The sequence below is a fragment of the Eleginops maclovinus genome, chromosome 24, assembly GCF_036324505.1.
Source record: "Eleginops maclovinus isolate JMC-PN-2008 ecotype Puerto Natales chromosome 24, JC_Emac_rtc_rv5, whole genome shotgun sequence".
Classification (NCBI taxonomy): Eukaryota; Metazoa; Chordata; class Actinopteri; order Perciformes; family Eleginopidae; genus Eleginops; species Eleginops maclovinus.
The window spans coordinates 10,176,130-10,201,373 of NC_086372.1; the positions used below are offsets into that span (position 1 = coordinate 10,176,130).

At 45.0% G+C, this 25,244-nt stretch overlaps 1 protein-coding gene across 1 annotated transcript in view; it reads right to left on the reverse strand.

Annotated features, from left to right (window-relative positions):
* LOC134861097 (diacylglycerol kinase zeta-like) overlaps positions 1–25,244 on the reverse strand; it is a 59,875-nt gene continuing 34,631 nt past the window's right edge. Inside the window, 13 exon segments of the mRNA XM_063878107.1 lie at positions 1–1,738; positions 4,065–4,164; positions 4,473–4,509; positions 4,921–5,041; positions 5,405–5,445; positions 8,805–8,854; positions 9,547–9,603; positions 9,683–9,775; positions 13,057–13,137; positions 14,906–15,054; positions 16,217–16,257; positions 17,322–17,388; positions 23,442–23,521. Coding sequence (XP_063734177.1) covers positions 1,622–1,738; positions 4,065–4,164; positions 4,473–4,509; positions 4,921–5,041; positions 5,405–5,445; positions 8,805–8,854; positions 9,547–9,603; positions 9,683–9,775; positions 13,057–13,137; positions 14,906–15,054; positions 16,217–16,257; positions 17,322–17,388; positions 23,442–23,521 — 1,034 coding nt within the window. The 3' untranslated portion in view covers positions 1–1,621.

Here is a 25,244-nt window from a genome sequence, read left to right on the forward strand (position 1 = left end):
TTCTCAAATATACGGCCTTCCTTTATTACCTTCATCTCAAAAACAAATTATACAAATTACAATAGAAAATTAACAATCACACCAATGTGTTCAACAGAGGACTGCCACAAACACCAGAGGATAAACTAGATTGGCCACAGATGTTAATAGAATACATCGAGCGAGAGTTTACTGCCAATGCTAAGCTAATCTGAAGACACGTGGCTAAAACTCACAGGCAGCTCGGGGGAGGCCACATGAGAAGGACATGTTGGGATGTGAACAGGAGTATAACAAAAGGGAGTTCCTAACTTTTGGTCACATCCCAAACATCGGTACTCACTTGGCCATGCCCTCTTCCGTAGACTAGACTTGTCTTTTGGTTTGCTTTTTACTCCAGCAGTCAGAGTTTATACAAGTGATCAAACACAAAGTCAGGAGCTTTAAATCGACTCTCTTCTTTCACCTTTATGCCTTTAGAAACTCCGACAGCTTTGACGTGTCAGATTGAATCAAAAGAAGTGTGCTGTGGCGTCCAAAAGTCCCAAGGATCCTGAACTCACCACATCATGATTTGTGTAAACAAGCGTTGACGTTTGGCACATGGAGCAATCCATCATGATCTGATTCTACGACAAGCTTAATATACATATGTTTAATCACACACACACACACACACACACACACACACACACACACACACACACACACACACACACACACACACACACACACACACACACACACACACACACACACACACACACACACACACACACACACACACACACACACACACACACACACACACACACACACACACACACACACACACACACACACACACAGGCACCAGAAAAACATTGAATATTACAAATAGTTATGAGATCTATCAGGTGTTGAGATAAGTCAACACACATACTACACTACATTAGAAAGTCATGCAGGTTCCTGACGGAGAAATCACACAGCTGTGTTTTGATCGGCCATGATGGAGCTCAGCGGGGTGTTAGTGCAGATCAAGACCTCTGACATCATGAAACCGGAACCCTTCTGATTGGCCCTGAGCTGAACTCCATCATGCACACATCTTTGGTCCACGACAAGGTATTTCAAAAGCCAGTGATCGGATTTCTATGAAGTGTTCTGACCCCTGACCTTTGTCTTTGGTCCTTTAACCATCACCCCCATTAACATTCACCTTATCATCTCAGCCAAACAGAAGTTACATTTATGGCAGGAGTGTAATGCAGCCTCCTGTGGAATACATTTCCTGAGTGTTGTTCCACCATGACACCAGCTTCACGTTGTCCTCGCACTCTGACTCGTATATGGCAGATGATCACTTCTGGTTCTAGAAAGGAGTCTGATATGAAAGACTTTTAAAGAACAAGTCTTTCCAAATTGAATTGCTGATCCCAAAACGGTCTCTTTCCCCCTGACTCCACAAACACTTTTGATTACTGAGCTTATCAAAATGAAACGGAATGACTTCATTTACATCTCCTCTCGTTCACTGCATTACCGCGCTGCGATCGCATTTGGCACGGCTCCACTCGGGTCCTTCCTGGAAAGCAGAACGGTAACGGTGCACCAGCGAGCGGCCGTCAGTCTGGTGAGGATGAGGAAGTGTCCGGCAGCGTCAGACCGCCGTCTCCTGGTCCTCTCTCTGGATCATCTGGTAGTGCTGTCTGTTCTCCAGATAGGCGGCCAGCTCAGAGTCCTGAGCCTTCTCAGCCCGGTTCTTCGGGGTCTCACCCTGACACACACACACACACACACACACACAATACACATTATTCAGGCTGTCCCAACACATCCATCAAAAATATTCTCTGCTACAAAATGCTGAAGCCCGTCTTTAAACGGAAACCAGGAGAAGGGAGCACATCAGTCCAGCTCTAGCAGCTCTGCCCTGGCTCCCATGAGGTCCAGAATCTAAAACTCCTGATTTTCCTGTGGTGGTCAGGCACCATCCTACCTATAAGACATGTGAAGATGACCTTATGTTTGTCCTGAGTCCTGCATTTATGGTTTTCTGTTGCACTTTATTTCTATCTTGGTTTTGATCACTTCCTTGTAATTGTATGTATCTTTTAGGACTCTCAGTCATGTCTTTAATCTGTGCATTGTGTGTACACTTTGATATGATTCATCACAGCTGTATTAAAGTGCCAGTGTCATTCAATGTACATGGCTCAGAGTCAGAGCAACACATTTTAAAACTGAGTATTAATAGTGTCAGGATCAGTCAGATCTATACACCGGAGAGGACTGGAGAAACTACAGGCCAGATTGCAGCTCTTGGTGGAAGCATGAGCACAGTTTCTATAATTAACAGACAGGGTATTTGTGCCATACTCAGATATCTGTAATACTCTGGAAAATGAGTTTAACTCCAGTGAACGCTCCTAAAGTCCGGATTAGAAGCACTATTCAAACTACCACAACTACTCTATAGTGTTTCCACATCACAACCTACTGACGGACAGTAAAAGTGTTTATGTAAGACTTTATAAATCCCCCTATTCTACTCTTATATTCCAGGTCTCAGATATATACAGAACCCGTCTTTGATTGGCTGAAACAGCAAACAGATCATTGTAGCGTCCCATAAACCCCTCTGTTTCAGCCCTGATTCTGTGTCTGCAGCTTTAAATGCTAATGAGCTGCTGCTGGCCACGCCCCTCTGAGAGCTGATTGGTCTAAAAAACACAACGGTGCTCTAGGAGGAGATCCAGGTGATAAGCTGGGAGGGTGTTACCTTGGTTGGTTATTGGCTCATTGTTGCACAACCCAACAAAACGTTGTGACATCACAAAGTGGCTAAATCTGATCGTCTGATTCAGACAGGTTTTTATAGAGAAGGATCAGGACAAAAGGAGAAGTCCTGACACTTTCAGGGTCTCTACACACAGAGGGGACACATATTGAAGTAGAAAAGACAAGGACAAGTGGATTTTCCCCAAGAGGTGTCCTTTAAAGCTAGTTACACCCTACTGTCGTTACTGAAACACTCCCAGCTGAGCAGGGAACACCCCCCAATACATGCCATTCTGCACCCAGGCAAGCCTTTCTCTTAGCTGTAGTTAAAGTAGAGTGTGTGTGCTGCAGACAGACGAACAACATGCTGGTGGCTAACACGTTAGCTGCAGTGCGAGCTGGGATGAACACAACAAAACAGGCTTTTGTTCCAGACTTATTCCCACGATCCTCTGCTCCCCCCTCTGTGCCGGAGAGATTGTGCCGTTTCATTAGGCTGCAGTCGCCGTGTCTGAAACGTGTGTGATGGAGAGTTTACACACCAGCTGGCTTTTTAATGTCACATTCCTCCATCAATGGAAAGGGCTGCTGGTGAAGTAGCATTGTGTCCGACTAATAAACACGAGACAATGAGACAAACAATATGTGTCCTTGAGAGAGGACACCCACACAGTCACACTCTGTAAGTGCTGAACAGACTCTAATTAGTTGAGTCCAGTGTGTGTGTGACGTGTGTGTGTGTGTGTGTGTGTGTGTGTGTGTATATATCTTTGGGGTTCAAATCTGGAAACATCACCAGGCAGAGATGTAGAGATTGAACAGAGTTTAACAGAGACGGTCTTCTCTTCTAAAGTCATGTCTCCTTCCATTCAGTGCCCTCTCTTGCTGTCTGTCTCTTACTCTCTGTCTGTGTCACACTCTCTCACCCCCCCCCCCTCTCTCTGTGTATCTAGGTCATTGCTGAGTCCAAACAGTGAGGAGCTTTTCCACACATCAATGGAAAACTGCACCAAAATGAAAGATGATGCATGTTTGAGGGGACGGTGCTGACATAGGACCAGAAGCCCTGGCTCATAGTCTGCATCCTCACTCCCAAAGGTGTTCAGTAGGGACGAGTGCAGGGTTCTGTAGACCAATCAAGTTCCTCCACAAAGGGCATTCCTCAAAAAAGTGTCCGCCTGTCTTACATGTGTCCTGTAGCATTAAGAAAACCCCTCCCTCATCTCTCAGTATCATGTTTCCTCTGCTCCAGATTAAAGGTCAGAGCCTGGTATTTTAAACGGACTACTATTGTGATTCGTTTGTACCAGCATTGTGTTTACCTGCAGGTCTGTCTTCATCAGCGAGGCTCCTGCTTCCACCAGGTAATGGCAGATGGTCCTGTGGCACAGAGAGGCAGCCCGATGCAGAACCGTCTCCCCACTGGTGGTTCAGAGGAGAGGGGGGGGGGGGGGGGAGTGAGCATGAGATAACATCTTCTGAGAGTCAAGCCCTCTTGATGATCAGCACCCGGAGCACTGTGTTTGGTTTGTATGGTTATTTATTCTCTTATGGTCCACTTGTTGGGATGCCCTGCACATATAGACAGGCAGGGAGCCAGCAGAACATCTTCAAAGCGGGGGCTGCAAACTTCACTACTTTTTCTCTCAGCAGAAACAATCATTGTGTTCAGATTTCAGACTCTTCATAATTTGATAAGAGGCGATAAAGGCTGCCATGACTGTACTCACTGCAGATTTTCTGTCACATCCAGCAGATCACTGGGAGCTGGAAGAGACAGATGAGAGGAGATTAGACCACAGCGTCACTGCTGAGGATCACCCCATAATGCGTCAATACAACCACTTCTCTGTAAGTTAAATCATTCAAAGTGATATACTTCATCAAGTTTGTACATAACAGTGGCAACTAATCAGGGGAATGGTGGTGAGCAATCCCATATAAGGATGCAGGACCCCTGTGTCTATGATTACACCCATATATCACGGTTATGAGATATAAGACCCACAGTACACTGTCGTTACCACCATTTACCACGAATACAGTCGCTACACCCACATTTATACACCCCACTATTATTCCCCCTACTCTTTCTTTAGACACATATTATTCCATGGATCAGAATAATATCTGAATAAATATAATCTGATCCCAACAGAGAGTAATATTCTTCAGTACCATGGTCCAGGATGTAGCGGACCATCTCCTTGCTTCCTGTAGAGACGGCGTGGTGCAGCAGACTGCAGCCTGACGCGTCAATCACTGTCAGCTCCGCCCCCTTCAGGTGCAGCTCCTGCAGCTGGGGGTGGAAGAGCGGCTACATTAGCTTCACAATGGACCGCATTGATCATCCTGCATTGGCCTTTGGGGTCAGTTTTGCTGGGGGCCCACTTCTAGGGAGCCGGCATCATGACTAAATATGTATAGATAAATAACTTGTGGAGATCACTTTGTAACTCTTCCAGCTTCATGCAAATCAGCGATTCTTGAGGGTAGGTCTTCTGAGATGTTAGAGGTACACCAGCAGACACTTCTTAATTAAAGCACAGTACAAATACCACCGGGATCCCAGTATAATGTCCATTAGCTAAACAGCAGAACCCTTCACTTCTTTCCACATCACATCTGTGTTTAACACTAATGCAGCGGCTCATCAACTCACCTTCTTCTCATCCTTGCTCTTCACACACTCGATCAACATATCTGACAGAGAGACACACACACACAGATACTGTTAGACAACATAGTCAACACAGTCAGGAAAATAAAATGCGCTCTGCCCCACCTATCTGCAGGCAGAGGTGAATGTGGAATAGATCATCTCGTTGGTAAAAAGCTGACCAATCAGGATGCAGCACATCTGAATCTGATGACAGTTGGTATGTTGTTTGGTCACAGTCGATGTAATCGAATCAGAGCACACCGGATGCAGCAGATTAGCTGCGTCTGAATATGTGCTCCTTTAGATTTTCTGGCCCAAGATTATTTATTTCTTTACAAAAGTTTGATGAATAAATTGTGGCTTCAGGGAAACGACGATGGTCTCATACAGCTTGCATGAACCCCATCTGTAAAGCCCAGCGTCTTTGTATCTGATAAAACATGTAAACATACAATCTGCAGTCCCAGGATAAACACACTGACTGCAGCCTTATGAGCGGAATGTTTATTAGGTTGACCTCAATACTCGCTCTCACTCCTCTCTCTAAATAGCTGAGTCCTAATCCAGTTATGTGAGGCTTAGGGTGGGGGGGGGGGGGGGGGGGGGAGACTTCAGAAATCTCTAATAGCGTTTGTGCCTGTAAGACAAACCAAAGACAACACACACACACACACACACACACACACACACACACACACACACACACACACACACACACACACACACACACACACACACACACACACACACACACACACACACACACACACACACACACACACACACACACACACACACACACACACACACTAAAGTCATTTATCCCAGGGAAGGAATTAAATAAAGCAGAGAAAATGAGGGCCGGTCCAAAGACACGAGGAGAGGGAGACTTATGGAAGCAGAGAGGATATGCAAGACCTGCCCCCCCACCCCCCACCCTGTCTTTCTGTCTCTTCAAAGAACCACCCCCCCACACACACACACAGCTCCCATAAGGGTCAGGCAGGTTGACTGCATCAAACTGAGAGTTCAATGGAGCAAGTGACACGTGTGTGTGTGTGTGAGAGAGAGAGAGAGAGAGAGGGAGCGACAGAGAGAGAGAGGGAGCGACAGAGAGAGAGAGGGAGCGACAGAGAGAGGGGACCTGCATTAGAATAAGAATGAGAGGAGGTATGCATGTTGCATAAAAAAGGTGAGGAAATAACTGAACCTATAAACATGTCTCAGAACATACATCACTGAAACATGTCTCAGAACATACATCACTGAAACATGTCTCAGAACATACATCACTGAAACATGTCTCATAGAACATACATCACTGAAACATGTCTCAGAACATACATCACTGAAACATGTCTCATAGAACATACATCACTGAAACATGTCTCAGAACATACATCACTGAAACATGTCTCATAGAACATACATCACTGAAACATGTCTCATAGAACATACATCACTGAAACATGTCTCAGAACATACATCACTGAAACATGTCTCAGAACATACATCACTGAAACATGTCTCAGAACATACATCACTGAAACATGTCTCAGAACATACATCACTGAAACATGTCTCAGAACATACATCACTGAAACATGTCTCATAGAACATACATCACTGAAACATGTCTCAGAACATACATCACTGAAACATGTCTCAGAACATACATCACTGAGTCAGTAGGGGCTTGGACTGGGAATCGTAGGTTCGCCGGTTCAAGTCCCCGAACAGACTTGAAATATGGAAAGTGGACTGGTACTTGGAGAGGTCCCAGTTCACCTCCTGGACCCTGCTGTGGTGCCCTTGAGCAAGGCACCGGACACCTCCAGTCCCCCCTCCCCATTGCTCCCCGGGCGCTGCACAATAGCTGCCCACTGCTCCCAGTACTAGGATGGGTTGAATGCAGAGGACCAATTTCACTGTGTCAATAAAGAGGGTTTCATCCTCCGACTCTATCATTGTTTGACATTTCTTTGGCACCTTATTCAGAGCAGTATTTCTGGGACCGCGTCTTTGAAGATCACAAAAGGGATATTTGTATTTGAGTGGCTTTTTAGAAAAGTGACCTCGCGTGGCTTCAGAAAGTTTAGAACCCAGGACTAGCCACATGTCAATGACCCACAAACGTATAAGCTGTTGATTATTTGTGTCTCATACCCAGATCTAAGAGGTTATTTGGTATAGAGATGAATGGTGGTGGAGCTGTGGAGGTACCGGAGACACCGTGGGATAGAGACTGACATCATAGTGTCCAACACAGATATTCTATGGGGTTCCAGGGGCTACCAGCAGGAGGAGAGCTAGCTAGCTGCTCAATTCTCACATTTGTTTCCCTGATCAGTTGAGATCTAGATGTGTCTTTGGGATGACACAGACATGTTAAATTCAATCCTCCCAGTTTTAATTATATTCAAATGTGAAAACTTGTTCAACCTTACTCCACCTAGAATTACCCTTTAAAGATGAATGCCGGTGTATCTTAAGGATTACTTGGCTGAGAGGGAGCTGGCTCAACATGTGTCTTTGAGAAATAGCAGCCCTTCTGTGTCAGGGCTGCTGTTGCATCATGGGACAGATTCCAGACACTTCTTAATCACTGACTGCAAGAACTGGGTTGTGTTCAGCTTAAATGGCAAAAAAACACCAAAACTGGAATCCAAAATAAACTGCTGGCAAAGTCAGCGCCGACAGAGAAACAAAAATGAGGCGCATCCCAGAGAGGGAGAAACCACGGAGAGGCTGACAGAGACACACACTTAAAAAGCGTTCCAGACTCAAGTCTTCAGATGCTTTATCTGAGTAAAAGTGCCGATGCATCATTTTCAATATACCTCATTACAAGTCAAAGTCCTACATTTAAAATCTTACTCAAGCAGAAGTACCCAAATGTGAGCAGCAAAGTACTTAAGTATAAAGAGTAATCACTGTGCAGAGAAATGACTTCAATGTGTGTGTACAATGTTATGTATGCACGTGCCATTTCTACATAACGTTGGTGTGTCCAGGAGCACCTTCCTGTTGGACACAGAAAGGTGCGCTTGACTTTTAGTAAAATATTTAAATCATTTGAATCTTTTGTGACTCAAACAGTTAATTTACTCGTGAACGTTTTTTAAAAAGTAGATACCTTTCTTTGATAAATGTAGTGGAGTAGAATTATGCAGCCCTAAATGGAAATACCTCAAAATTGTACTTAATTACCGTACTGAGTAAAAGTATTTCCCACCTCTACACACAGAACTGAACAATGTAGCTATAACGTGTGTGTGTGTGTGTGTGTGTGTGTGTGTGTGTGTGTGTGTGTGTGTGTGTGTGTGTGTGTGTGTGTGTGTGTGTGTGTGTGTGTGTGTGTGTGTGTGTGTGTGTGTGTGTGTGTGTGTGTGTGTGTTACCTCTTTCTCGCTCCCTCTCCGTGTCACTGGTTTTCTGGACCTTCTCCTGTCTGGACAAAGACAACAGCAGAAACAGCTGATCACCCACTTCCTGTTCATTAGCAGTGCTCAGAAACCCTGTATCTGATACATTACATATAGTGTACAGGCTCCATGTTTGAGACTGACTGAATACACATCATTACCTGGTCATAAATGTCTCAGAGAGCTCTAATGAGACTTGTGTTCTGTCACTTTTCAGACACTGGTCCTAAAGAAACAGGTTTTTTTAACGGGCTGTTTTTCCGTCTGGAGGAATAATAAAGGAAATAATCTGCTGTAAATAAAAACATGCTAAACACATATTGTTCTAACTAAACAATAGATGTGATTCATGCATAGCCCTACACACACATTGGTATTTTCGGGGTACAGGAATGACTGCACTTCCTTTGACAGCGCACAGTGTTCTAATGAGCAGAGGACGTTGTGCTTTAATGAGGACGGTAGGTTTTAATGAGCAGCGGCATGTCACAGAGAGACTCGGCTCAGACTGACAGAGTCACAGAGCTGTGCGTACGGGTTGTTGCTGAATGAAAAGTCCACACACAGACTGCATGACATCTGGTGTGGCAGCACCCTCACACTTTGGCCTCGAGTGTCCTCTCTCTGTTAGCTTTACAGGTTAGAGGTAAGCAAGCTGTCATTATGCATGTCCTATGTGAAGCGGCTCACTCCTGCGTTGTGTTGAAGGTGTTCTCACCTCAGTCTTGGTTTGAAATCAGCAGCAGTGGTGTTGGAACGATGGATGCAACCCACCCTGCAGAACACAAATCAGACTCAAATTGTCAAATTCTTCTTCGTCAACAAAAAGCGTGTGTGGCTAGGAGTGGACTCACCTGATGAGCTTGCTGGCCGCAGGTGCAGAGCTGTGTGTGAGAGCTTCAGCAGCAGAGCTGTCGCTGTTCACTCGCTGCCTTTGGGAAGAACTGCTGGAGGACAAAGAAACAGAGTCACCAAGCAGCTCCTTCAGAAGGAGATTCTTAGGGCATGTTCAGGGGACTTTTTAGGGTATAGGGAAAACACTCAACTGCAATTCAATTGATCCCACTTCATAATTTGAACCTGAGACTAATGTCAGCTGCCTGCCTTTCAGCTTCACTGCACTGCACAGGGTATCTGAGGAGTGGATCTTGTCTTGATGAAGAGTTGAGCAGTGAGATAATGAGCCTTAGTGACATAACACCAATGGTTCAGAAAAGGAGAAGAAAAGTGTTAAACTAGGACGAGTTCAGGGCACACCAAGAGGAAGCAGAAGCTGTGACATTCCCTCAGGGTGTTCGAGACGTGAAGAAGAAGCAGACTAGGCATAACTTCCAACACTCTGGTACTTCTACTTAAGTACAACATCTGAGTACCCAACTACCAAGAATCAACCGAACATCCGCCAACAATCTAGCCATCGTCCTGTGAGAGGAGGAGCCTGCGCAGATCCTAAAGGATGACGGAAGTGTTACAGAGGATCCTGCTGCCGTACCAGCTCCTGTCCTCAGGCTCCTGAACTCATCCTCCACACTCCACCGTGTGAGGACAGTGGACGCCTACAGACCGGCTCTGTCCTGGAGGGGAGTGTGATTGTTTGGTGGTGACGTCAGGAGCTCAATGACTCTCACCGGTCCTTCAGCAGCAGCACAACGTCAGCTACACGTGTCTGTTCTGCAGCTTCTACCGTACATTTGGGATGTAATGTGTGCCACGTACTGTGATATCACCCAGAATTAGTAAAGTTGTTTTTCTGGAATATCCCTCACTACACTCCAAAAAACCCTGTTAGCCTGCTTTGTCTGCTTGAGCAGCTTTGCACCTGATGCTGCAGAGTAAAGTGTGAGGCTATCAGCTCAGAAATCATTTCCAAACAAAATGTTTGGTGTGTGGGTGTCGTTCAGTGTGTTTGTCAGAGAGACAGAGGGATAGGGGGCAGAAGAGAGAGAGGTAATTATAGTGGGAGGAATAACGTTCACCTCTGGCCCTGCGTGGGCAAACTGCTACACTGTGTGTGTGTGTGTGTGTGTGTGTGTGTGTGTGTGTGTGTGTGTGTGTGTGTCTAAGTACAGCAGATTGGTGTGACTCTGGAGTGCACTGACTGCATTTCTCTCTCCATCCGCTGTTTTTCTGACTCTATCTTCCTCCTAAACCCTCTCGGTCTCCTCTCTCCTCCTCATCCTCCCACTCAGTGCACTCAGCATTGCAAATCAGCCCGCCAACACACATGCACACACACGTGCAAGCGCACTCACAGATAGCCGGGGGGGAAGTGGTGTTAGGATCAGCAGGTTGTGTTGCTCTGCCTGCCTCACATTGTACCTCTTACTTTATGTATTCCCTCTTTCTGTTCTCTATGCTAATCGTCCTTCTGCTTTTTTTATCCACAGCTCCTTCCTTACCCTTCAAGTGTCTGCAACATCTCAGCCGCTGATAATCAGGGTGCTCATGCTCGATAAATCAGATGATTACACTCCGATGACATAAAGAGTAAATAGAGTTCCCGGCTGTAACGCCGCTCACAGGGTCATTAACTTTATCCACGCTGTCAGTGGAGCGCGCTCACTGGTGTTTACACTAATAACTAGCACTCATTATGGAAACGGTACAAAAGAGCACGGATATTAATGAGTAAACACATCACATTAAGCTATCAGGAGAACAGATTACATGCCATCCAGCTGCTCCTATCCAACACACACACACACAGCAGTGTGTGGGGTGAGGTATCATGATGACCCATCGGCCTATTAGTGCCTGAGCAATTAATACCCGCTACCCAAAGTACCATTAGCTGCTGTACCTGCTTTTATTAGTGACATTACTCACATTATGTTAAATCTATACCATAATACATTCACCAAAATCTGACTGAATAACACCCCTAACCTGCTCCGTATCATTAAGGCGGTGTTCTTATCAGCATGGTGTTTGATGTATATTTGCAATGTATTGAAGAGATTCACGTTCATTCAAACCACTGACCGGTGTAGAAATGTTTGCACAGTGACACAGTTCTGATATTCTTGGTTGAACCAACGTGACCGTAGTTTATTATTATTATTATTGGATCTGCATTAAGTCTGTAGGTCAGCTTCACTCTTTTCCGCCATCTTTGTCGGGGTCTGGTATTTCATTCGTTAGCAATCTAATACAATGAATCCAGGGTTCATACACTTGAACACCAATGATTTTCCATTACTTCTCCACCACCTGCAGCGGACCGTCAGAGCCCATGTATTTAGTCTTTACCTCTGCTCCTTCCCACAGCCTCACATGCATTTGTTTAGACTGCAAGTTGTGGTATAGGGGTTAGTCAAAAAGTACTCCACGTGTCGTTTGTTAGGAGACTGAAAGTTTCTTGTGCAGACATATGAATGCTTTCTCTCACCGCAGGCAAACCTTGCTGCAATCTGGCTGTCGGGAAACAGAGCTGCGGAAAGACAACTCGTGTCCTTGGACGACATGAATGAGAGAGGATTTGTAATTGTAATGTGTTTCCAGGTTTTCACGACCGTGCTAAACCTGTGAATCGCTACACAACACCATATGAACGTACCATCATGTCCTACATACACCACGCTGCACCCCTATTACTCCACCGCTGAAAGTAGTCCCCACAAATGCTCTATTTTTTCCTACGATTCCCATTTGCTAAAGACTGCAGAAAACCGCTGCATTTTTGGACTTATTGAAAAAACTACAGCATACAGTCTTTACAGATCAGGGGGCCTGCAGAGGCAGAGCGGGGGTCTTTTGACGGGATTTGTTGACATATCTCCTCATGCGGCAGAGAGCGTGGTTCTGGGTTCTGTAGGTGAGCATTTAATCTGTGGATGTGTAAACATGCTTAAAAGGATTTCATATGGAGGCAGGGCAAGCAGGAGAATGTGTTAACCACACACACACACACACACACACACACACACACACACACACACACACACACACACACACACACACACACACACACACACACACACACACACACACACAGAAATATTATTCATGTTTTTATATAAACACAGAGAATTATGCAGTTGCTGCGCTGCTCTACAGGCTTAACAGCTAAACCTGTGGAGCAGCGCAGCCACATTAGCATGCACCTGATCAACCAATCAGAGAGAGCCTTCCACAGCATTCAGATATACTGTACATGATGCAACCTGACATCCACTTTCTGACTGAAACAAATACTGCCTATGGAAGGTTGGAGTGTCATTGGCATTACCTGGGAGTGGAGGGTGAAGGGGGGGTGGAGGTGATGGGGTACACAAACACCTGGTTGGAGGACTGATTAGAGGTGCTTTCTCTAAAAAGAAATCACCAAAGAAGAATGTATTATTGAATATAGCATACAGCACAGCGATCCCTCACTGTGACACAGAAGGAAAAGGACTTTATTCCTGATTTAGAAAAGGTGATAAACATATGTACGCAAACTCCTCAAAATAAACATCCTCTCACATCTGGATCTGGATCTGGCTGGATCAATGCTGAGAAAAACCCAGAGGTATCCCGCTCAGTGGGGGATGAATAATCCCAGCTAAATGTCTATTTAAATGTGCCTGAAGCACTCCACAGACTGCTTCTTCTGGTAGCATGTTCCTCTCTGACTGTTCTTGGAAAGAATGAGTGTTTCCAAGTGTGTATAGAAGAGGATAATCTCTGAAAGTTCAAGGAGTGAGCTTTGAGGGTCGTACTTCTAACAGGCTCAAGGTTCATCGATGCATCAAGGGCTGAGACGTGAAGAAGAGGACTAACCAGGCCGCCTTTCACTCAGTTCCACCCAGTTCAACATATGAACACACACTCCAGTTTGTGCTCAACAGCAGAACATGTTAGTTTAACACACACAGTTCAGCTCACACACACTGTTTATGAACATATGGGTTCACCTGCTGAATTAAGAAGAGAGCAAATGAACCAAAGACTGAGCGTATGTAGGTTACTTTGGATCAAAGCATCAGATAAATGACCTGTGGCGTATTCTGCGTAACTAGCTATTTCTCTGCTATTATTTCAGCAATGAAGGGACTGTATGACGGCCCACAATGCACTGCACATGTTCCTTTGTTTAGGCCGTGGTTCTGAATGAGGTGTGTCCTTTAAAAGTCTGTCAAACATAGGTGGACATGTTGGGCTGCAGAGAAAGGAACAAAAGATGGAGCGTCTTTGTTTTTCTACAAATGACTGAGTGCTTGATGGACAGCTACCACAGCAGCATGGAAACATGAAGAGAAGCGAGGCGGTGCCGGGACTTCACTGGGGACAGGGACGCTGCCTCAAAATCACACACACACACACACAGAACACACACACACACACAGTTACCAGGAGCTGTATAGGGGCAGATTTAGGGTTGAGTGTATGGCGTGGACACTGGCAGGGTCTGTTCCTAAACATGACACAGCGGTTTAGAAATTGAATCGTTCTTTTTTCAGAAAGGAAATATGAGTCCGAATCTTAGACAGCACTCCACAGAATTCCCATGTGGCCCAAATCCTCTTCCCTAAAAAGATATGTGAAATGATTATGGAGTCACTTTTAATAATATCTGTACCCAAAGGTGATGCTTACCAAACTTGCATCTTGGACTAGTCCTTATTGTGATTTCAATCACACTTGGATTCATTGTGCTGCTCTAATGAAACAGCACGGTTTTAACTCCTCCTGGTGGGGGCACCTGTGTGTCTCATCCCATAATGCTGCACTAGGCCAGGACAGAACTAGTCAGGACTTTACTGATTCACCAGTGACATGAAATGCCTCTGGCCCGGGGGTGCGCTGAACGGCCACCTCGGTGGTCGTTAGCCTGCATGTTTCATGACTGAGAAACACTGAGATTCATTTTGCAGTGAATGAATATAACTCTTATGTAATGAGTCCCCTATGTTCCCAAATGATTGCGCTGGACGATGATGCACGGTTTTTAAGACTGTGTTTCTGTATGTAATGGATATTTCCCAGAGTTTGGAACTTGGGAGGTGTGTGAGAGCAGAGGAAGTGGGTTTTCTCTGGTCACACACTGGGTTTTAGTGATCAGGTCAGGGTTTAACCAGCGGCACTGACGAACCAACCTGCTGTTCACCAGGCCGGAGGCGGGGGTAACCAGGTCCGGCATGGCTGAGGGTGAGGGTGAGGTGCCAACCGTCGTCATGACTACCAGTTCAGGGTCCAGGATGAAGATCTCTTCTTGGGAGATTTCCGACACGTAGTTGAGATGTTCCTGATGGAGCACAGGGCAGGGAGGTCACACAGGGTGTTACCCCATAATAACATAGACAGGAAGCCTTAAATACTGAAAGACTGATGCTAGGTGAGCTAACGCTAGCAGGCAGCGACAGTAACAGTTAGATTCAAAACCTCCTAACTACCGGTTGACTTGCTCTGCAGATTGGCAAGTTAGTGTGCCTTTTATATAACTTTTGGCTTCATATTGAGCTGAGAGATATCTATAGAGAGGAGTTGATCTATGACCCAGAGAGGAGAGGAAGCTCACTCTTTGAGAGGATGCAATGTCTCTCCACTACACATGGATCCGGTGGCAGTGAGGAGGCTTTTCTCAGCACCTGCCTACCTTCCTTCACCGATCACATCTTTTGATGATCTTTGAGTGGCTTCAAAGTGGAGCACCTGCTCTCTGAACAACGTTCCCACAGCCACATAAAAACCAGGGAGCTGTGTGTTTGTGGAGCGGCAGTGGAATATATCTCAGAGAAGCACCCTGCCTGAAAAAGATGACTTTTAAATAAGAAGGAGCTAAATTTAAAGCAGACTCTGCAGGAGAAGTGGTGTACTATTGGTGCAGGAACAACTTCTCAGAGCAATATGACAATTACACCTTCACTAGCCAAACAAGCGGACTGATTAAGCAGCTGGAAAGAAACTAAACGATGGTCAGGCTCATGGAGCAGTGGGCTGTGAATCCGCCACAGCCAGAAACTAATATGTTTTGCCCCTCATATTCCCCGTTTAAATGCTGTAATGTGCAGTGATCACATATTTTTGTAGGAAAAGCGAGGGAGCCCCGCCACAAAGATCTGTTCATTGGATTTTGGCTGCGCATCATCACCGCTAAGCTAACGGTGGCTAATATTCGGCGTGTTAACTGCCAAAAAATGTCAGCTTTTGTTGAATGACATCTTATTTCAGGCATCCAACCAAAAAAATCGGCTTCCAGACGAGGGAACAGGAAGTGGCAAAATGCTAACACATTCCCGGGTTTTAGGACTCATTCCCGCACCACTCCGTGTCCTTATACAGCAGAGGAGAGGACAGATGAACCACCTTCACGTATTACCTATCATGGCTTTATGAGGTAGAGAGAAAACAATTACACAGAAGTCACCAGAACGTTCCACTAGAATACAGTGGTGTTAGAGACCTACCTGTGCTCGGTCTATCCTGTAGAAGCGATCTGCTGTTGTAGCTGAGGAGACAAACGTTAAACAATATTGAGATGGGAAACCTTTCAAATGCAGCTGGTTTATCACAACGTCTCTTATTAACAGGCTGAACCTGATCAAAGTTGAAGCGGGGTTGGACAGACACATCCTGCGGGTTTATCGATGTCACTATAAGAGGTTGTTATCGTGAGGTTTCCGCTGCATGGTGCTATACACTGATTAGCTGCTTCCCACACACACACTCCCCTCTGTCTCTTCACACACTCCCTGTTTTTCAACAGGCAGTCGTATTTGTGTTTGTTTTCGCCTGAATTCCACCAGGACCCTACACAAGCTGAGGTAGGTGTGTGTGTGTGTGTGTGTGTGTGTGTGTGTGTGTGTGTGTGTGTGTGTGTGTGTGTGTGTGTGTGTGTGTGTGTGTGTGTGTGTGTGTGTGTGTGTGTGTGTGTCTCATTGTGTAATATGCATGTTTTTTTCCTGTGATATTTTTGGTACGCGCCGCTGCTGTATGTGATTAATATTCAGGACATTCACCAATAAACAGAATCTGACAGATCCCACTTTGTTATTTTAAGAAATCTATTCATCTGTTGTTCATTTGAAAACCTCTGTATACTCTTTACACCTCCCTAAAAAGACGGTGCCTTTGCCACACACCTCTGATAAACCCATCTTGTTGGCTATAGCGTCAGAAATCTGTTTCACCAATGGAGAAGCAACACACATTCTTAGAAAGCAAACACACTTTTGTTGTAAGACCGAAAGTCCTCCCTCCCTCCGACCTGAAGAAGTGCCTCAGTTAGTCGGTGTCACGTGATGTGAATTGTGTTGTACTTTATGAACATGTGGGTGGAACAGCTAGTAAATAATTAACACCTGCTTATTTCTTGTGAAAAGAACAGCAATTATTAAATGATTTAAAGGGAATTAGTTAAGAGATAACTGAATTAAGTCACAATGGAAGAATCTAATACACTACAGTACTGGTGTACCCATTCTGTGTTGGCTATACCTTAAAAATGATCCATGTGTGTTTTGTTATGTATGCCATTTCTTAAAGTGCAAATAAAAAACATAGAACACTTACAGTCAAGGAAACACCACTTTGGAGATAGTCTCTGCGAGGACACACTCTTTGGCTTGGCGGCCTCCTCCTGAAGGACACACAGACATGTCAGATTACAAAGCATCCATCTATTCAAACCCAACAGAGCAGCTCCTACGGCGGGACGGAAGACAAAATGTACGATATGATGTGTGGGGATCGCCTTATATCTACTTTCCCTAGTGTAGCTCCACACACACTTACTTCAGAGTGAGAGTGTTTACTATAGGGGGAACTGCTGGAAAACAGAAGATGATCAGATCAGGAGGGTTATGGATGCTCCATTTCAGAGGTTGTTAATACTCGAGAACACACTGCTAAGCTAAAAGAGGACGGAGAGAAGGAAAGACCGCCTCGCTGCACATTATCCCAATACTCTGTTTATCCACATCTCCAACTTCTTTCCTTGGATCAGGACTGCAGTTGGATGAACCAATGTTTGAGTTGTGTTTGTGACCTGAGGAAACTTCTCCGTACCTTCCCATCCACACGCCTCATTACTGAAACTTTTTGTGTGGGTATCACGCAGACGGCTAACATCCAGTCTCCAATTAGCTCAGAATGCTGCAGCAGGATTTTTAACAAGATCAAAAAAACAGACAGCACATAAGTGAGCTTCCTGCCCCCCCCGTTAGCTGCGGGCCCAGTTTAAAGCTTCTTCTTTGTTTACTCCGCTTCTGTGTGTGAACTCCTGCTGCTCTAACACACTGCCTGCACCTCAGATCCTCCGACCACTGTGTCTGCCTGCTGATCAATCACTAAATGCTGCTGGGAGAGAGCTCTCTCTACTGATGTGCCCAAATTAAAATACATTCTTACTGTTACTGTCCTCTCTGCCTAAACCCAGCCTTTAGAGCCCATGTCTTGTATTGAGCGTGTTCCTGGGTTCCCTTTGCCAGCTGGGACGGACACACTGCTATTGTTTTCACCTTGTGAGAGAGTGTGTGTGTCTGGAGATTGTTATGCTGGAAATAAATAGGGAGGCACAGATTGCACCGACTGGTCATTTAAATACATTACTCATTAATCGACACGATTAGGACGTTTCTTCCAATATTCATCTGTGTTTGAAGCAACAGGTTGGCTCACACACTCTTTTTCTTTTTACATCATTATAAGGCGGAAATAGGCGGCAGTTAATTGCTTTCGTGCGGTTCTTGAGTCAAATGACGCAGCAAATCCCTCTTTATGTGAGCACGCACATAGCCTGAAGAGGACAGCCTGGGAAAGCCAATCATGAGAGCACAATGGCAGAAAAACCTGGGTTATATGTGGTCCCTTATTTCGTATGACTAGTGTGAACCAAACTCTTCCTCAAATATTCAATGCCTTCTTTTTTTACACACAAAAGGGTAAAAACTCCAAACTCTGACCTAATGATTTACATTTTTGCCAACTAATCAAACTAAACAACACTTTGGAAGAAGAAGTAAAAAGACCTCAAGATAAACCCAGACAATGATCAGCACTGCAGAGAACAGCTGAGTGGAGAGAGCTGGCTAACGAAGGGTTTTCCAATAGCCTCGGGCACCGGACTCTAACCAGGGTCACACAGACCCACAGACTGACAGCTTCAGCCTCCGTTTGAACGATTCAAATACAGGACAGGCAATTTCACTGTCATCACAGCTCTACAGGGACTGGGATTCAAAGTTTAACTCTTAGAAACTCATCACATTTACAGAGAATCATGCTGTGTTGGCAGCTTCCAGGCAATACCAAAACAACCATTCTCCGTTCAGCCCTGTAGAGAGACAGCAAAGTCACCTTCCACTAGATGCTACGGGAGGAAAACACGCCAAAGAAAGTAAAGTTGTTTTGCTAAACTGCAAAGCTTTGCTGCAGACTTTGACAGAAGCTGGCTGCAGTAAACACTCCGCCTCTCCTGTGTGTGTGTGTCTACTTATCTAATCCTTCAGCAGCGCTCTCTCACAGTCAAACGCCCGCAGGCTTCTACAGCAAAACCTACAACACGGCATCAAAAGCCGAACGCGTCTGACTGAATGAGTCCTCTCCTCACCTGCTTTCTTCTCCTGTCTCCTCCTGCTCACTCCTGTTTGTCTTTTCACACATCAAGCTGCAAAGTTCTCTCTTTGTTTGGGTCAGATTTAGCTTCAGATTCATTCAGCTCCGGGAGCGTGTGATGTAACGAACAGGAGCAGTGTTCCTTCGCTCAGGAAGCACCTCGGTTCTTCTCAAATGTTGGAAGACGTACAGTATATTAATTTATGTTAACTCTCCTGTGGTGTTTGGGTCAAATCTGACTGATTTACCCCTTCCATCAATCCTAAATATTGGGTTTTACATTCCATATCCCCGGAGTAGGCATTTCAACATCTTGTTTCTCAACAGGTCTGAATTCAAAGTCTGTGGTAAACATGAACAACAGACACACAGTGAATACATTAACTGCTTAAATTCTGCAATAACTCCAACCACACTTTTATCAGCTTTCTTTCCGCGCAGCAGACAGCACCAGCGGAGATCAAACGATGCAACGGGTGTTACATCATCGGGGTTGCCAGGCAACACAAAGTCTGACAACAACTCATGAGCCGTCTCCTCAGCGTTAGCGACCTAACCTATATAAAACAAGATAGTGTTGTTAAAAATATCACTTATGGAGTCAGTGTTGCTCTGCCTGCTCCCGGAGAGGAGGATGAAAGCTCGTTGTGAGATGAGGGGTGCGGGTACATGACATCCACATCAGTTTCCTCTCAGCCACCTCAATAAGTTCAAGAGCTACTTGTGTATGAAGCGTGGGGGAAGCCACTGCCTCCAGACCTTCCAGATGAGTCTGTCCAACAAATCCTGGTGATATGACAGACATGATAGTGTCCCCTGCATGTTGTTGTGTTTCAGTTTAAATTCTAGCACTCTGCAGTCTGTCTTAAACAGCGACTGTTTCTGTCTGACAGGCTCCACAGATGTCTGCCTCCTGTCACAGCTTTAATGAATGGAGCAAAATGAAGGAGCAGATGTATATCGTTGCCACAATAATGACATCATGAAGCCGTAGCTCGCAGCAGAGCCTACTGTTGACGCGTCTGGATCTTCAGGCGGCTCAAAAGACTTGCATTTTCTGTACAGGTACAGCCTGCAGGGGTCAGTGCTGTACCATACCCAGCAACACTAAACTCCCTCAGTGCACATGTCAGGGTGACAGCATGGCAGCAGCCACCCGCCCCCCGGGCCAAGAAGAAAAAAAGGACAGGAAAACCAGACCAGCCGTACACCAGGTGTACCCCTGGTGTACGGCTGGAACGTGTATTGTCAATCGAATACAGTGGATGTGGATTTCCTGAAATGAGAAGCTGACTTATAAAAGCCCTAAAATCTGCACTCTAAAATATAATCTGCATTCAAAAAGCATTACAGACATTATTTACTTTAAAAGTGCAAAGAAAGCGTAGTAGCACAAGGGTTGAATGTGAGTGTATTGTGTAGTCAAAAGCAAAAGGCTCTCTGAGTTTCCTTTCTAATATTTATGATGAGGCGTTCTGTCTGATCCTTTCTTCTGCTGTGGAAAGGGTTTGTTGAACAAAGGAGGTATCATGAATACACACCAAATCACTTCAAACACTGGAACCGTTTGTCACCATCAAAGTACCCCCATCCAAGTAAACAGGTCAATCACAAGTCAAACTTTAGATCACAACACACACACTCACACACAACTAGATACACACGGAAACAGGCCATCACACACACACATCCAAACATGTACAAACAACAGATCATGCATCATGCATCATGCTGAGACACACAGCGGAAACTAATCTCTGTGTGTGTGTGTGTGTGTGTGTGTGTGTGTGTGTGTGTGTGTGTGTGTGTGTGTGTGTGTGTGTGTGTGTGTGTGTGTGTGTGTGTGTGTGTGTGTGTCTCCTACCAATATCAGGGGTCAAGGTGTGTCCCTAACCTGCCTCTAATCGATCACACTGATGTGCAAAGCCCACAGAAGCGGATAAAAGGGAAGGGGAGTATAAACATCACAGACAGGGTCTTCACTGATGCCGGGAGGAGCAATACTTGTCTTGCTTCTTTCTTAAGGGGAAGTTTTACACAAAATCAGCCAACAGAGAGTACAGATATCGACACTTTCTGGTTAAAACTGCATTTCTTTACTATTGTCCACATAGGCTTCAATGGTAACGAATGCTAATTAACACAACCTATGCTAATTGTGTAAATTGCCCAACATATGCAAGGTAGCATCTGGCAGTTTCTATGAGCTGGGGACTCTACTATACATTTACATCATAGAACTTTGGGGTTAGGTTATGATGATCTACAGGCTTTTAAAGGAAGATCAACCCCTTCTCACGTCTGAACTCTTTTAGATCCACCGTGTGGAGGCAGAACAACAAGGCAAAGATCTCCTTTAGAAGAACTACAGAGGAGGTAATGGTTACCCAGGAAAGGGGGAGAGTCTTCAGAGGTAATAGTCAGATAATGTCTTCAAGGCAAAGAGGAAGTCACTGGATCCAGGACTGAATCATGGCTATCTAGGGGATGAGCAAGGGAATGGTCCCAAGCTAACATGTGGATCTGCAGGTAAGGCAGCTTTGGAATCGGGCTGACCTTGTCCCTCTGGAACTAACTTGGGAAGAAGGTCCCCGAGAGCGGGATTGCCGAGCTTTAAAGCATAGCATTTCAAAGTCACGACCACCATGACAAGAGCGCCTGAGGACGGCTGTTTGATCCTGACTGAGGATCTGGGTTACACCACGGACCATTTGACTTCCCTACCAGTCCCTGCTGACAGGTAGTCTGAAGCTGGCTGAATGTATCTGTCATGGTGTTTATGCCCATCAAACACAGGGCTCCATTAGGGAGGGGTTCCATAACGATGAGAACATGAAGAACCACAATGGGTAGAGCTGTAGCATCTGCCACACGAGACAAAAGGGCGCTCTCTTCCCTCCACGTCGCAGGGAGCTGTGGGAACTAATGATATCATGACAGTATTCTCCCTCATAATACATCTTATAATCAGAGAGCTGTCAAAAGAACTTTGAAGTCACATTCAGTCATTTACGCTGCTGTATCTTCAGTGAGGACACTTTGTCTTTTCTGGGATTTAGGAGACTTCTTCAACTTTGGGGGGTTTATATTTATATTCTGGGTTTGTTTTAATCATGACGTAAAGGTTCTGACCTCTGCTCCAGATGTAGATTTTCCCTGAGCCTGTTTAACCCGTGATTTTATTTGATCTGTGTGTGGTGTTGTGTAATGTATGACTGGCCACATGCAGTACTTTGTATTCCCTAGAGGACAGAATGTGCTCTGTTTATGTGTGTGGGAGTTTGTTTGTTCAGAATTGTATTGTTGGTGTGTGTGTGTGTGTGTGTGTGTGTGTGTGTGTGTGTGTGTGTGTGTGTGTGTGTCCTGGAGGCATTCAAGCAGTTTTATTATTTTGGTGGAACATTTAGAGCCTTCTTTAACTAGCTCTCCCCAGCTGTCACTCACTGCTGCCTGGTGTCAGGTATAACCTTCCCCTCAAAATCCTCCTCTGGTTTCAGACCGCAGGAATTACCCAGCATTCAGTCTGTTACCTCCACAGGTGGAAGCAGTATTAACTGTGGTACAAAGACACATATCTTTAAATGTAGCCTTGTGATCTGTTCCAGTCAGTGCAACATAAGGAATTGAATTCTTTTCAGTATGTAAAAGTAGCTGTTAGTTTCCCGTGTGCCAAAACAAAAACCACGCCAAGAATCAACTACCAACCTGCGGCCCCCAGTATGTGAGGGAGGGGTGAACAGAGCAGAAGTCCTGGAGGCGAGGGGGGAGGGAAAAGGAGAGGAGAGAGCAATCTGCAGGTTTGACAACTCACACTGTGAAGCAGCGCGATGAAATGTACTTTCTCATCCAATCAGAGTGAGCCAAACGGTTCCCATAGTAGCGTGGAATTCAGAATGCAACCTGGCAGACACTTTCCGACTGCAACAATCTGATGCCTGTGTGCCTCTCTTATGTACACATGACTTAAATCCCCATTTAGAAAAGAGACATTCCTTGGTGTCCTTTGACTCAATTAAGCATACACTAAAAGAAATCCTTTCATACAGTGACACAGAACTATGCCCCCTTCTTCCTTACCTCCTGTAAACGCTGGATGTGTTCCCTGCAGGTCTCTAAGTCGCTGTCACCAGACACCACGATGAGTCCCAGAGGAATGGCTGCAGATACAGAGGAACAAGACAATTATCCTACAGCGCTTTGATATCTACTTATACAGCGGGGCTGAGCTGCGGCCCCCAGGACCCTGGAAGTCCTGCCACTTTTCATTCTGCTCATTTAGACCTGCAGCTCCATATGAATCTAATATACAGTATAGGGTCAAATGGACTGAGGTGGCTGAGCACAAACATTGAAATATGAAAATTGGGATGTCTATCACTCCTGATGAGCAGCTAGTTGGGCAGTTTTGAGCCGTATAAAAGAAGTCCATTCAGACAGCAGAACTGTGGTGCTGGTGTTTCAGACGCCAGAGGATTGATAAAAGAAACCAGCAGCAGGATTAGTAATGTGTTGCTTTGTACGGATGCAGCAGTGTTCACCTCAACTTCTACTTTATTGGTTTTCTACTTTACTCTATAACCCACTTCTGTTCAGAATATCATTAGATTATAACACCACTTCTTCATTCATTGTCCGATGTGTCGTTTATAAAGGTTAAAATGATCACTGATTACTTAAAACATACAAAAACCTAAATATTGTCTTAAATTGTGACACGTTTGTAAATGGTAAGGAAGTATTCTAGCTGTACTTGTTTCTGTTAAAATAAGTAATGTAGATCTGCTGAACTGTGATCCACTATCTGGTATTGGTGTAGGATCCAGAGATTGATTGCTTTTTTCTCATAACCTCACTTTCATCAGGGGGCGTAACAGTGCAGCCCAGAATTAGAATTGGCATAAAAACTGAGCGTTCAGTGATAAAATTCAGTGTAATATTGGAGATAATGTCTTCTCAAATGAGCCTCTGCTTCCGGACACAGAATATTGACACATTCCATTGAAAGACTAGCTGCTGCTCCCTGAGGAGGCACCTACACCACCCTGCTGGATGAATATCACACAGCGCTTTGTGCCGGAGCTCCTGAACCCACACACACACCTCTCATTGATACTAAACATCTGAGTGTACAACCCTGCACAGTGAGCGAGCAGAAACACAGGCATATTTTCAGAGAGTCATGTTCCTGCTTACTCTCTCCCAACAACACTTAGAGACAGACAGGAAGAGCACTCCGGGTGCATCTAGAACAACCACCAGCCAAAACAGTGCTGCAGATAACTGAACATACCAGGGAAATCTTTCAAAGGGGGATACAAGGACTAATCGCATCTCCTTTGAGGTTTTGAACAGCCCATTAGCGGCTCCAAGACGAGGGCTTGGAAATATGTATGTTTTTATATAAAAGCCCTTTGAATAATCTTGGTGTCAAATCATACATTTTTGACTACGTATAAACACAATTCTGATGTCAGGAATTACTCAGAAGCTTCTTTATTTTTATTACGTCTGAGCCATAACATCTGAATAATCTGCCAATGACAGCTAGGTAGCCTAACATGCGTGGTAGTTGAGGTGTTGGATGTATTTTGGGGTGTGGAAGTGTAGCGGTAGAGGTAGGAGTGGGGGGCATCTTGGGGTTCAGTGTCTGCTAGCTCATTTTGCTAACATAGAAGGCTAGTATAAGTGTGGTTTACTGTCCCCAATGCGTTCGAATAAACCCCACATGTTAACATTTAGTGTTTAAAATGGCACAGAAAAGCTCTAAAGAAGTTTCAGAAGCATATAATTCAATACCAAAATCACCCAGTGGTTAAAATCTGTGGTAAAATACAGATTTGATCAGCGGCCATAGACTGCTCTTTGGAGTGGTGCACAATA